At 46.3% G+C, this 14,515-nt stretch overlaps 1 protein-coding gene across 5 annotated transcripts in view; it reads right to left on the minus strand.

Annotated features, from left to right (window-relative positions):
* Positions 1 to 14,515, minus strand: part of PAX7 (paired box 7) — a 108,980-nt gene that overhangs the window by 39,811 nt on the left and 54,654 nt on the right. For all 5 annotated transcript variants that reach the window (XM_054085839.1, XM_054085838.1, XM_009556195.2 and 2 more), the window contains exons 6-7: positions 1,988 to 2,153; positions 1,192 to 1,391 (exon numbers count right to left, since the gene is read on the minus strand). In XM_054085839.1, the coding sequence (XP_053941814.1) occupies positions 1,192 to 1,391; positions 1,988 to 2,153 (366 nt within the window). The remainder of the gene's footprint in view (positions 1 to 1,191; positions 1,392 to 1,987; positions 2,154 to 14,515) is intronic.

Consider the following 14,515-nt stretch of genomic DNA (forward strand, 5'->3'; position numbering starts at 1 on the left):
ATGGATACAGGTCTTTGCTGTTAGTTTTCAGGGTACAATATGTGCCTTATCCCACTTAAAAGCAAATGTGTATTTGGAAAACTGGTTACATCAAGTAAACCAAAGAGAAGGTTAAAGGTTTTATCTAATTAAGGCCACCGTAGAGACTGGGCTGTATTTGTAGTGGCAGATACCCTGGCTTCTCCACCTTCTTCTCTGCCAGCTGGGAACAGAAGTCTGCTCCCGTAACACACATGTAGTGCAAGTTCTGCTCTTTCTAGGGCCACCAATGATGGAGGCTTTCACCTCTCTATGCTGCTGCGGCTCGCTTCTCTGTCACATGCAAAAGCCATGCGCACAACTGGCAGCGCCGATCAAACCCATGCCAGGGCCCCTGGGAAAGCAGCTGGATCACAGATCGCAGAGTCAGGTCGTGGGTGCTCTGTTCGGAGCCCAAGTGGTATTCTAAAGTCAAGGTGCGTTGCATGGGGAGGCTGTAGCTGTTGCCTGGTAAACTTCAAACACACGCACTCCATTCTTTTACACAAACACGTGTGTGAAATGAACCTTCCCTCCTTTAAAGCTTACCCACACCTCTCATTCTGACTTTGTGGAAAGCATTAGCAAAATTGTTTATGTGACAATTACTTTCTCCAACCTAAAACCCAGATCTACATCCGTGTGTTTTGAGAGAGCTCAGATCCATGATACTTTCATAAGGAAGGGCTTTTCATGTTCCAACCAGACTTGGACAAGCCGGATTCATCTAACCTCTAAATCAGTTGCCCACAAATCACATACTACTTCTAAAGTGAGCCTGCAATAAGTAACTAAAAAGTCAAACATGCTGTTGTGATGCTAAAATCCACACTCAAAGGGCCCACACCTGCGCTGGAATGTTTTTGGAGGGCTGAGAAGATGAATGCTGATGCTCTAGGTCCTGGTGTTTGCAAGTACAGTGTGCTAACCTGAATATGGAAACTAACAGGATGCAAATGCTCTGGCAACTCTGAGCTCAGGATAGAGATTCTGCTGATAAACAAATTAACTCATTGCTTTAACTAGGCTGCCTCCAAGAAATCATGACAATAAGAATAACTCCTTTGATAACCATAATGCATTTCAATAGCCTGAAGCTTGCCCTGCTCTCGAACGATCTGGACCAGCCAAATACTTTCAGCAGAAGAAAAAGAATGGAAGCAGGTCACATACCTGTGGAGAGAGGCCATTGCTGACTGGATTCATGTGGTTGGCAGGAGCTGCAGCGTTCATGAAGCTGTCTGAGTAGCTGGAGAAGCTGTGTCGGGCCCCATAGGCAGAACCGGTGTCAGCAGCGGCGGCTGCAGCGAGCCCGCCCTGGTGCATGGTGGATGGCGGCAGGGGCTGGGGTCTGTGCACGGTGCTTCCCCCGTCTGTGGAGAGAGCAGTCAGGGTGAGCAGTCATGGGGTGTTACTGCTGGGACTGGGCAAAGTGGGGTTAGATGGTCTGGTTGTCATGAACTCAGCTGCTTGATCTCACACTAACTCTGGGCTCCATGTGAGCGCAAGCACATAATGTGACAGCATAAAATATACAACATTGGGGTGAAACACCTGAATTTTCTCTTAATGTCCCCATGGACAGAAGCCATAAATACTTTCATAAAGGCCAAAGCCAACGTCAACTGGAATTAGGAATGCTCCTCCCACTGAACCCCAAGATGGAATTTTATCCAGAAAGAGGGATCACCTGTATGATACTCACTTCATAGTGATGTGCTCATCGTTTCAAAGCCCAGCAGAAGAACTACAGTCATGAGACACATTGACACAGCAGAAAGGATCATGAGACAGAAAGGAAAACTGTGGAGTTCCCATTGACTTGAGGAAAAAACTGGTCTTCCCAACTGAAGGAAACCCACCTATGTAGTACAAATACTTAGTGGGATATCAGGAATCAGAAAGGGAAGAGGCGATGGGATGATGTAGGGCAAGAGAAGCAGAGCAGCGCAGGTAAATAGATGCTCACCTTGGGAAATGGTGGTTGTTGGGTAGGTAGAGTCTGGCAGCTGATACGGTGGGAGAGTCGGCATTCCTGTAGGTGGGAAGCCCCCTGGCAGCAGGTGATTGAAAGCTGCAAGTTGGTTCGCTCCCGCTTGTTTGCGCCATCTCGCTCTTCGGTTGCTGAACCAGACCTGATGAGGAGAGGAATGACCACATAAGACTCACTCTGAGCTGCTGTCCATTCTCAACTGGGCTGCTGAGGGAAACAGCCTGAATTACAGCCCTGGCTGTAAATAGCTTCAAGTCCCTGCCTGACACAGACTCTTTGGAGTATTCATCTCTGTTCCTCAGTTTCCTTTCTCCCAAATGGCAACACTACCATCGCCCTGTCTCTTGAGTGAAGATCTGCACATTTAAAATCATTAAAGAACTACCAAGAGCGTGGGATGGTGCTATCAGCAGCAGGGCGAGATGAAGACGAATAATTTAGCTTGTGTATTCTGAGAAAGTCGGCATAAAATAGATGCATTGCTACCACCTGGCCATTCTGCCTTGTTATCGGACAACTATGTGAATTATGCTGAAGGATTAAGCACCATAATAGCAACACGGCTGCACTGTTAGGAGGGATAAATAGACAGATTAGCATCATGGTTTCTATGTTAGACAAGCTAAAGAGATAGAACCAGACCGGAGGGAATACAGGATTTTCTTAGCTCCTCTGTACTGCAGCAAATCACTGTTGTCTGTATGCTAAGACATGCTCTCCTTGCAAGAGGCACTGCAGCGTGCACTAGAATTGTACTGCAGCCAATTTAAATCTGTGTGCATTAAAGTAAACCTGATATTAATGCACGTGCAAAGCTGGGCTCATGTTCCCTACAGTGCTGGTTTACCTGTAACGTTCAAGGGGAGATTGTTCTAAATGCATCTGTCTGCCCTGATGTGTTTCATCACAGGCATAGAGGGAAGGGCTTCTCAAGCTGTCTCTTGGGCTTGGTTTACTTCATTTAATCAGAGAGGCTCTCAGGCCCGAGCCCTGTTTGGTGTTCAGAAGTATGCGGATAAACTTTCAAGCCAGATGAGAATGCAGCTGCTGGACTTTGTGAGGCCTAAAGGGCTAGAAAACACGATTAAATTTCACAGCAACAAGAAAAAATGGAGAAAAATCAAGAGTGTAAAGCATTTGGCGGGGGGGTGGGGGGGTCCCAAGCTGTTCGACATCAGATCAGAAGCTGGGGTTACAAGAGTTTGAGGCACTGCAGTCCAAACTGTCCCCACAGCTTGTGAACCAAACCAGAACTCTCTTCCCTAGAGATTGCAGAACCTTAGTCTAATGTGCTTTACACTTCAGACATGATCCGGATCTCCAAGTGGGTACCTTTCTCTGGCCTTTAAATTGAGCAACCCTGGAAGAATCACTTGTTAGTTGCCTTTTTGTTGCTGGCACCTGTGGGTACATGGAATTCACTTGGCACAAGAAGGCAACGTGTTTTCAGAGAGCTGCTGGCTTAGTGGAGCATTGGCTCAGTCCACACGCGCTGCAGTGGTGCTGGCTGCAAAACCAAGCATGAGCTTCACACTCAACGTTCTGCGAGGTTCTCTGGACCACAGATAATTACTGCTCTGAGCATTACTTATCTACTACTGCGCTACGGAAACAGTTTGATTAAAACCTGCTAACAATAGCTGTGTGTGAGCTGAGAGTGATAGTTAGGAAGGATCTGGTCCTGGACAGCCCTTCACTTCACGCTATTACTTAACCTGCAAGAGGGGAAATTGAGATGAGATCTTAGGAAGAAATGTTTTACTATGAGGGTGGGGAGGCTCTGGCCCAGGTTGCCCAGAGCAGTGGTGGCTGCCCCATCCCTGGAGGGGTTCCAGGCCAGGTTGGATGGGGCTTGGAGCCCCTGATCCAGTGGGAGGTGTCCCTGCCCATGGCAGGGGGTGGGACTGGGTGGGCTTTGAGGTCCCTTCCAACCCAAACCATTCCATGATTCTATTATTTACGTCCACGTGCAAGGAAAACAAGAAGCAAACGCACCCCATTTTCTATGGAAGATCTTGTCTAAATTACCCCCCTTCTGATGTGTCTAAATTACCCCCTTGTGATGTACGCAGTGCTGATGTCAGGATCTTGGCACCAAGCGCCTCTTTGGACAGACCTGTTCCCACCACACTGTGCTGCTGGCTGAAGCAACGTAACCTCTTAGCACCTTACAAAAGCGTGACAGAAATAGGTCAGCTTACATCCGATCTGCATTGATCAACAGAGTCCATGCAGGTCGGAATCTCCGTGTCCATTTTTGGCACCAAAAATTGCTATAGCAAAATCTAGGACAGAGCTAAGGGGAGAGAAATGAATGAACATTAAGGTCTGTAGCACTTTACAACTCTTTTATGCAGTCCACGCCATGGCACAGTTTCACAAATGAATAAATAACGTTTTGTTTGCCCTCGTCATGTGAAGAGGATGGTCCTAACCCTTTCTCATATGTGCACATATGTGTAATTCACATTATTATGGATATGGAACTCAGCTCCTCTCATATCATTTAGAACAGAATAAATTTGCTTCTACTTTCATAAAAACTGAATATTTCCACTAGCTGAATATAAGGAGAGAAATAAATCTTCTGTCTTCTGAGAAAAAAGGCCTAGTGCCAAGATGGAAGAGCTTCCACATCCAAAAAATAGAGATCTCAATGCTCAGAAAAGCATCTAAAATTCAAGTACCTGAAAGGAAAACAACAAAGCAGCTACAAATCCAGGAATTGAAAGGGAAAGAGAAATTGAACTCCAAGAAAACAACGGCCACACCAGTGATTTCTGACACTTTCCCAACATTGCAAAGGGTGGGAAAGTGCCTTTTTATAACCAAAAGCCAGATGCTAGCAAATCCACTCAGGATTAGAAGTTCAGAGGCAACATGTGGAGTGAGATGTTCTGTTGCAGGATATGTTTCTCCATCAACATCCCTGCAAGTCCCTGGCTCCCTGGTGGAGGTTTGTTGGTTGGCTTGCCTAATGTGGTCAAAACACGACTTTGGAGAGATTTGTGTTGTCTTACGTTACAGCATGTGAAGTTTTTGTTGTCTATGCACCAACACTCACACTTGCACCCGTTGTTCAGAATGAAAATTCCTACACATATGTACAACTCCTCCTGTCTTGTTTCTTTGCATCCAGTTTGGGATGAGATGTTTCTCTGGTTTTTAAGGAACATAATAAGATACTCAGGATCCTTTTACAACCAGGTAGTCAACCAGAACAGCCTGTGCAGGGACCATTCTTGAGGTGTCTTGCATACATGGGCCTGCAATATGCACAGGCTTGGGAAGAAAGGAAAGCAAATTTTCATGCTAAAGAAAGTCAGTTTTTAAACATGCTATGGGCCCCTTCCTTGACTTGATGAAAGCGCTTGCTTTTCTGATTTGAAATCGGTGGTCTTAAGGTGGTGAGCTCATGATGTGGGTTGTGAGACACTGGAACAGATTGCCCAGGGAAGTTGTGGATGTCCCCTCCCTGGAAGCGTTCTATGACTGCTGCGTTCAACAAATTTTGGTCTTTATACAACCCACACATCAAGTCACTACCTCCAAACTGAGAACAAAACCCACATTTTCCTACATTTCAGTTTATTTCAATGATCAGCCATCCGAGATAGAGGCTCTCTCTACCAGCCATCAGGCACCATACCCTGCACAGAAAGATCTCTGTCTTGGCTGGAGCATCATAGCGAAACAAACGATAACTGATAAAGAGAGTAAATACACATGCACCAAATGAGATTCAAAACTACATGCTTAAACACAGTGCTTCCTAACAGAGCCTGCCTGGAGAATCCAGCCACAAACACATTGAAACCTGCCACAAAGAAGTTGATAGGATTTATCTTCCCATGCAGAGGAAGGGACGTTTCATGGCCCAAACAGGTTGATTCTGCCCCTTATTTATAACCCACAGAAAAAAAGAAGATACATTCCAGCTAATGACGTTAGCAATTCTTTCCCTTCCCCCGCCTTAAAGGTGGCTCAGGCCTTTATGCTTATAAATCATTTTATTGGTAGTTAAAATATAGAGGCTAGAGCATCGAACTGTAATGCGAGGCACACTTCAAAGGGAACCTGCTTTCATTTCACAACAGTTAAGGTTTTATCAGCCACTAAAGATTCCCCCTGCCAGAGGATCCTGTTACACCATGTTAAGCCTGGGGTGAAGGCTACGGCTGCTCAAACCAGACCGGTGGGAAGAAAACGAGGAAGAAGAGGAAGTTTTGAAGCTGCTGGTCTGTCTACAGAGAGGTTGTTCTAGAGGCTACTGGGGCTGGATCACCTGAATTTTACGGTGGGACAAATACATCCAGCACTTGGGGAAAGGGCTGTGGAAGGAACCCAACAGCAGAAAAAGACAGAGTGTCAGAAACCTGCTTTTTCTTAAAAATTCAAGTTCTTTGTGACCATTTATCTGTGCACAGCAAAGAGATCCTGCATTATGTAAATTCGTTGCTTTCCAAGAGTATGAAAGTATAATACAGGCCACTGAAGACAACAGTGTGTACCGGTCTTCAGTGTGCACCTACTGAAGACATTTGGGGCTTTTGTCCCTGGGAATTGTCTTCCCAAGAATGCATTAAGTGGACAGCAGGTGAATTACAGAAATGGCTCTGCTCTGCTGAGGGGAAGCAGATAGATCATAGCATCATGGAATGGTTTGGGTTGGAAGGGATCTCAGAGCCCATCCAGTTCCACCTCCTGCCATGGGCAGGGACCCCTCCCACTGGATCAGGGGCTCCAAGCCCCATCCAACCTGGCCTGGAACCCCTCCAGGGATGGGGCAGCCACCACTGCTCTGGGCAACCTGGGCCAGGGCCTCCCCACCCTCACAGCAAAACATTTATTTCTATTATCTGGTCTAAATCTCCACTCTTTCAGTCTAAAACCATCCCCCCAAACAGGTTGCTCAGTAAATAATTGTGCTGCTACAAGGATCCTGAACGCTAGACGTTCACTGCAAGCCATCACTCAATCCATTATATTCACCATCCCCTTCACAGATGGGGAAGGGAGGCACGGTGAGACCAAAAAACCTCTCCAATCTATCACTGTCTGCCTTACAGGACCAGCTGATTTCCAAAGAGCCCGTCCTCCTGTCCAGACTGGGTTTGGGGCAAAGGTTAGCACTGGTTCTTATTTAACCCAAATGCCTGCACCCAGCCCAGTCAATCGCCAGCCAAGGATGTCCCATCCACTTGCTCTCAGCCAGCAGAAGAGCAAAGAAGGGCTGCGGAGACAGCTGCCTGCCAGGATGGGGCTGGACTGAATTATCCCTGCAGCCGCTGAGATATGGGTCAGCTCCCACAATTTGTCAGACAAGGAGAGGAAAGGAAGGTCAAAAAGAGCCTCCTGTGGGAAAGAAAGCCTGTTGTGTTCCTGCTCAGCCTAATCAGGACTTGATGTTGGAGAAAGATAGATGGGATAAATGAGCTCGTAAATTGAAACAGGGATGGAAAAGCCATCTCTCCAGCAAAATGGAAGAGATGCAACATGTGTTTGCTTTCACAGGCCTAAGAGATTGCAGAAAGCAGGTGGAATACAGTCCTATGGCCATTTGCGGCCCAAGTATACCTAAAGAATTCCACCAAAGTAAGATGAAGTCCCTCCTCCAGTTGCATAGAGGCGCCTCTGCCAGAACAGGTCATCTCCGGGTTCTCCTCTGAACTAGGGCGATCCGTTGCAGTGCCTTGCCTTGTCCACTCTAGTCATAAATGCTGCAAATTCTGGGCTTCCCAGGAGGCTGATGTAAAAGGCTTTTAGAGAGGAACTCCTGCAGCAATAGTGATGGGAGACTGGGGTAGTTATTGCTCCGTCAAATGCCTTCAAATGGCGCTGAGACAGCCCTCCCAGATGGAAAGGGCTCAGATGTCACAGTGAGTTGGCACCTTGTGAGTCCCAAAAAAGGTTTAGTGATAATGACACTTCCTCTGAGGTGCTGAAGAGTGCGAAAAACAGACATCAGAGACATACAGACATCACTAGGGCTACGGGGAGACTTCTTCTTAGAACAAGAGAAAAAGCCCATGAAAGTTCACTGATTTTAGGCATGTAGAGGTTTCTCTGCGTGTGCAGGGATACGACTGCCTCTGGTGACACTTTGGTTCAGTGCCCAAAACACTGAGCCTTTGTCACTTGTGGGTGATAGGGGTGAGATAAATATTAAATAAGGTTAGTGGAGCAGAACAAATGACTTCACAAATGAGATTATCCAATGAGTTTAGCCTATGTTCCTCCCGGCATCCCCCAGTTCCTGAAGGTGTTAGCAGTTTAAAACAACCCATGGAAGAATTTCCTCAAAATTATTTGTGGAATGTGGATTTTTTTGCAAACTGCTGGGTTTTTTTGTTATCAAATGGTTGGGAAATGGTTTGATTGTGACAGTGATTCTTTTACTCTTGCACTATCCTTTCTAATCTTTGAGTGGTGTCTGAGAATCAATCATGTCACTTCCTCAAACAAATGCCTGTCTCTAACTTTAAATGATCCACACTTCATAACTGCTAATAGATTTCATACTCCAGACAGGAGAAATGGGATATACCTGTCCGCTGTCACACTGAGACATCCTAAGCTCAGGTTTGAGCTCATGGCTTCATGGCTCCAAGCCCAACCCTACCCAGGAATGCAAATTTACCCCTTACTCTAATATAAAATCATAGAATAGTGAAATTATATGTGTTGGAAGAGACCTCAAAGCCCATGGCAGGGACACCTCCCACTGGATCAAGGGGCCCAAAGCCCCATCCAACCTGGCTTTGAACCCCATCAGGGATGGGGAACTCACAGCTTCCTTGGGCAACCTGTTATATAACATAAGTCAATAATATTTACAAATAATTTTAAAAATACCATTGAATGAAGCAGCAATTGGACACCGAATGATAATTTGCAAACGTTGTTTCCCAGCTCTACATTTTACGAACTGTGCTTCTCAGTGATTATTTCAGTTGACAGAGGAAATTCTGTTAAAATAAAGCCTCTGTTTTATGTATCTGTTTATCTCTTTACAAACCCTGTGTCTGAGGATAAACAGGACTTGTGGAAGCTGCAAGGCATTAGGATGAGTTCACTGCTGTCAGAAAGCAGCTGCAGAGCAGTGTATTTTATGAAGCACTTTCTCTCCAGATGAACACTTGCTGCTTAGATGGCCAAGTCTTAATGGTGTTAGAGCTGCATTTAAACATTTCAGAACAGGCTTTGATGTTCACAACTCATGGAGGTGAAAAAGGTGTCGGAGGGTAGATTTCCTGCTGCTGTTGTTTGGCTAGAAATAGGCTGGTCTTTAAAAGCAAACCAGCAGCACAGCGATCCCCACGATAGCGATTTCCCTTGCAAAAGAAAAACTATGAGCTTTTAAAAACAGCTTAAGCGCTATGGGAAGTGGCTGAAAGATTAAAACACCAGAGCAAACCCTCCTCCTGGTTATTAGAAACATTTTCCATTGTTGACCAAACAGAACCTATTTAATTGTTGGAGACGGAGAACAGACAAGCGCCTGCTCAGCGTGCCGGGTACACACCGGGTGAGGGCTCTGCCAGAACCAAAGGTTTAGCACAGAGCAAAGCAAATGACAAATATTTTGGTCCATGCCCTTGTTGGACTGGAAATTTTGTGATAAAGGTTCTTCTCATAAAACCTCTGGGAGGCCCTGTTTGTTTTTAATACAATGGGACAGACCCTCTGCTGCTATAAATCAGTGCAACTTCACTGACTTCCATTTAGACCAGCTGAGTGCGCAGTGTTAGACACAACCACTTCGTCCAAGGAACTGGGATCTCGTTCATTGCTTTGGCCTCTGGGCCCTCTTTCCTTTGTAAGAAAACCAAATCATTACCACATTGTTTAGGGACATTGCTTTTTCAGCTTGTGACTGTGAGGCTGGCAGTTCTGCTACTGAGTCCAAAGCGGACCATGAAAAGCAGAATAGGACAAAGAAACGAAAAAGAACCAGTTCCAGGTTTTGCATTTCAACCCAAAACTCCACAATTTCATCTAAAAATTGTGTCTTACTGAGCTGAACGGATTCTTCCACCTGCAGAATTTCGAAGGAGCATTTTCTGTCCTAAATGTCCCGCTTTTATTTAGTACACATTCACTGCCCCACACGTACAAACCAAGCTGCTCTGGTCAAATTATGCTGCAAGTCCTGGAGTTTAGATTCATTCCTGTGGATTTCAACCAATGCTTTGCCAGAAGGACTGCAGGATTAGGCTTATCGTTTCCATCTCCAGTAAAGTATAATATACTTAATGAAATAGCGCTGACTCTTGCCAGCGAGATGCCCTCAGGCTCACAGAGCTGGGACCGTGTCCTCTGCCAGTGGGACATTCCTCTTTCCAAGGGGGCTGGTTACTGTAATTCTACTATGAATACCAAAAGTGCTGATGCTTTTCTAAGCAAACCCTTCAATACGGACATCAGATGTGCTTGCAATTTTCAGAGATCATCTCTGGCTTTCCCAGAGTTCAGGTGGAAAAAGACTTGCCACTGCAGTTTGGATACCTGCTAATCTACTTTACAGCCTGGTTTTGTTTATTTTTATGTTTCTTGTGGATGGACTGGGGGCTTATTTGGAGCGTATTAGCTAGGGCGAGGATGAGATGGGTTACTTTTTTCTTTACTCCAACTGCATTTCTCTTTCTAATTCAGGCTGGAGAGACATGAAAGACCAGCAGCACTGCCGGGAGACACCAAGCACCAGCTCACTAAAGTAATGCTACCAGACAGAAACCTCTCTCTCATTAGCACTTTCTGCACAGAGCTCTCCAAGAGACACGAGGGGGAAGCATCTGGATGCCCCTCACCATCCAACCCTCACTGGCTTCACCTTGCACAGCCGCTTCCTTAAAGCTGGCTGGAACAGTAAGCTACCCTCGCCCCGACCCCTTCCAGGAGCTGGATGCTGCTTGGCAGCACACTGCTGGTCTCTCGACGTGCCTGGGCACACGCAGCAGCAGCCCCACCGCGGTTCTCACGGAGGGGCTGCCGCAGTGCCAGGGGCTGTTCTTGCCGTGGGTTGGCTCACTGGACACTCCGGTGTGCGAGAGCACAGCTGGCCCCATGCCGTGGAAAACAAACGTGCCAAGCCAGGCTCTGCCAACGACAGCCCCAACTGCTGGCTCCTCTGCACAGCCTCGCAGTGCCACAGCTGCTGCCAAAAACTCAGGGCAGCTGTTGTGTCATAACCTCATCGCAGCCCTCTTCACAAGAAATGTAAACTAGTCGGACCCTCAGGAAGAAAGAAAACATTCCCAGCTGACCTTTAAGGGAGGGGGGTTGCCTCCGAAGAGCCAGTTTGGACATATCTCAAAGAGTTTGGGAAGCAAAACACCAGACAAACAGCATTAGGCTCCAGCAGCTTTGCATGACTCCGCTTAATGCTCAGAGCCGTGTTTGTCATCCCTTTGTATCCTACCAATTGCACCATCCCAAGGGACAGGATAGACCTTTGTCCACAGCAGCAGCTGGTGAAAGAGTGCTGCGGTCCCCAGTGGCACAAAACAGGGATAGTGGAGAAATACCTGAGAAATCCAGGTAATATTCTGGAAACTAGACTAGTAAAGAGTGTTTTCAGCTTCTTTGCACAGAGAAGAGAATTACTTTGTGAAGAATTTCAAGCAAAATGGAATAGAATTTCTCTTCTGGTCCTCCATTTGGCGTGTCTGCACTGCTGCAACACCATCCAGAGTACCGCTGTTTGTTGACTACAGTTGAAACTGTGTCATAAAACACATATGATGTGAGTAGCCGAGAAATGCACTGAGATTTCAGAGGCAGAATTGCTCTGAGCCTTTTTATTAAATGAAACACCCATTTTCTCCCAGGCAGAAATCACAATGGTATCCATCATAAAAATGATCAATAAAGCACTGGGTTGCGACTCCTGCTGCCTAGTTTAATTTTGTTATTGAAATAACGGTTTCTCAATGCATGGAATTTCCTGGGGATTAACACCAGACATCAGCATCCCAACCCACCCACCCCTTTGTGCTCCTTATTTATTTCCAAACAGCACCCACTGCCCAAACCACAGGGACTAGGGTTGGGGTACTTGCTAATGGGATGTGTGCTTGCAACCCAGCTGCTTGTGGTATGACCATCGGAATCATCCCTAGGTGATGCCAAGAAAAAAAAAGCTGCCATCTGTTTTTTGGAGAACAATTTTGGTAGATTTAGAATCATAGAATCGTAGAACCATGGAACAGTGCGGCTTGCAAAGGACCCGAAACCCATTCAGTCTCACCCCCTGCCATGGGCAGGGACACCTCCCACTGGATCAGGGGCTCTGAGCCCCATCCAACCTGGCCTGGAACCCCTCCAGGGATGGGGCAGCCACCACTGCTCTGGGCAACCTGGGCCAGGGCCTCCCCACCCGCACAGCAAACATTTCTCCCTAAGATGTCATCTAATCTCTGGGAAAGCTTTTTGAGCCAACATTTTGGAGCCTGCTACATCTGACTCACTATAGTAGCAGGAAAAATGGAGATGGGATTTCGGAGGAACCTGGGATTGTGCTGCTGACCTGAGGACATTTTAGGGACAGGCACTGCTTTGTTTTACCGTATATTTTTTTCTGCTGGTATCACTGGAGTGAAAAATGGAAAATAACACTGGGATTTGTTGGTTATGTCTTAAAAATGAAACACATTTGGGCAAACAGACCCACCAACAGGATTTGTTTCAACTCCTTCCAGCCACAACCAAGGTACCTAGCGTCTCTTTTGACATCAGCATCACTTCGAGAAGTCATTCCTACACCTAGACAAGAATTCCCTCATGAAACTATTTTCATATTGAAAAACTTTGTACTGACAAAGCTAAACTGTCTGTGAAGAATGGGTTGTTCTGAAAAAAGTTTCCTCTGTAGAGATGCCAAAAATTATCAGAGAATCCCGTTCAGGGTTTTTTCCATATAAAAATGTGGACAGCATCAGTGAGATAATCGCAAAAACTGGTGTAGAAACCCAAAATACATTCAAGATCAAAATCAAAGCTTCCATTAAATTAGCTAAGTGAATTGTTTAGCTCTTAGACTTAATTTTTAAAGCTGTGAAGGCTGGCATCCAACAGCATGTTTTCTGGAAGAGGGGAATGGGAGCTTACAGATGAGCAAGAATTTGTTCAGTACTGGACAATTAATGTGGACGTGAGTCAAGGCATTGCCTTGCACAAAAACAAGCCAGTGGGAATTTCCACTGGTGGCCTCTCTGGGCACGGATTTGGCATGGTAATCCTGATCCTTCTGGAAATCCATGGCCGTCTTGTCCTTGGCTATGCTCAGTTCAGCATTAACCTTTTAATGGCTTGTACCTTTGGGTGTCTTGCAGTCTTAAACACTGAAATCCTGCGTCTCAGCCTCGCAGACACTGCAGTGACCTTGCAAAAATATCACTCGCCCTTCCATGATCTTCCTAGCAGAGAAACTGGAGCTTGAACTGCTTCCCACCACCCCCTCTTGTTGTTCAGCTTGGGAATTTTATGAGCTGTCAATGTGTCAAACTTCCACTTAGCTGGACAGCTGCGTGACCAGCCGGACTCTGATGCCTGGGGATACAGTAACAGAGCTATTGGCTTTTCACATGGAAGCGACTTGGTATGTGAACACTCAGGTCTCGGAGAGAAGGGATGATGCTCAGGGAAGTCCACTTTTCATCTGGTAAAGCAAAGAGACGCGAAGAGGAGAAAGAAGCAGAGAGATAGACAAGGCCAGCTGAAGAGTGAGTGTCAAAATGTGATTCTAGCACAGGCATGTTGTGAGTATGCAATACAGAGAAAGCCTGATAACAACACCTGAGCCAGGATCATAGAATTGTGGAATCATTGAGGCTGGAAAAGCCCTCTAAGATCATCCAGTCCAACTGTCAGCCCAGCCACTATGACTGCTTAACCATGTCCACATGAAGTGCCACATCTCTATGTTTTTTCGAACGCCTCCAGGGATGGAGACTCCACTACTGCCCTGGGCAGCTTCTGCCAGAGCTTCACCACTCTGTCAGTGAAGAAATTTTTCCCAATATTCAATCTAAACTTTCAGAGCCTTGGGTGGGATCCGTGGATTCTCCAGCCATGGCCATGCAGCAGACAAGCGGCACTGAGATCCAGAAGGAGGATGAATCATAGAATTGTTAGGTTCATGAAGCCGTGATCAGACACTGAGGAGCAGCGAAGGCTGCTCTCAAGTCTCCTTTGTGACTGTGGGTCACAACATACTTTTCGAGTTTCCCAGAGGGGCCTGCCTCCCATTTCACATGTTAAAGTGGCAAGCTTTGGGGGACAGGATAGACGGGTGGATGTTGGCATGGCCCTTAACACACAGAAACCCTGATCTCAGCTGGCCCTACTGCTATTGCACCCGTATTTAACCCAAAGCGCATCTCTTGGCCTTAAAAAGCTCCTATTGTGACAAGAGTAAGACTATAAGGTGGTAGAAGATTCCCTGCTGGATGGGTACACGTGTGGATGTGTGTGTGTGGCTTTTTTTTCCTCAAGAACTTGATT

Source organism: Cuculus canorus, chromosome 21, assembly GCF_017976375.1.
Source record: "Cuculus canorus isolate bCucCan1 chromosome 21, bCucCan1.pri, whole genome shotgun sequence".
NCBI lineage: Eukaryota > Metazoa > Chordata > Aves > Cuculiformes > Cuculidae > Cuculus > Cuculus canorus.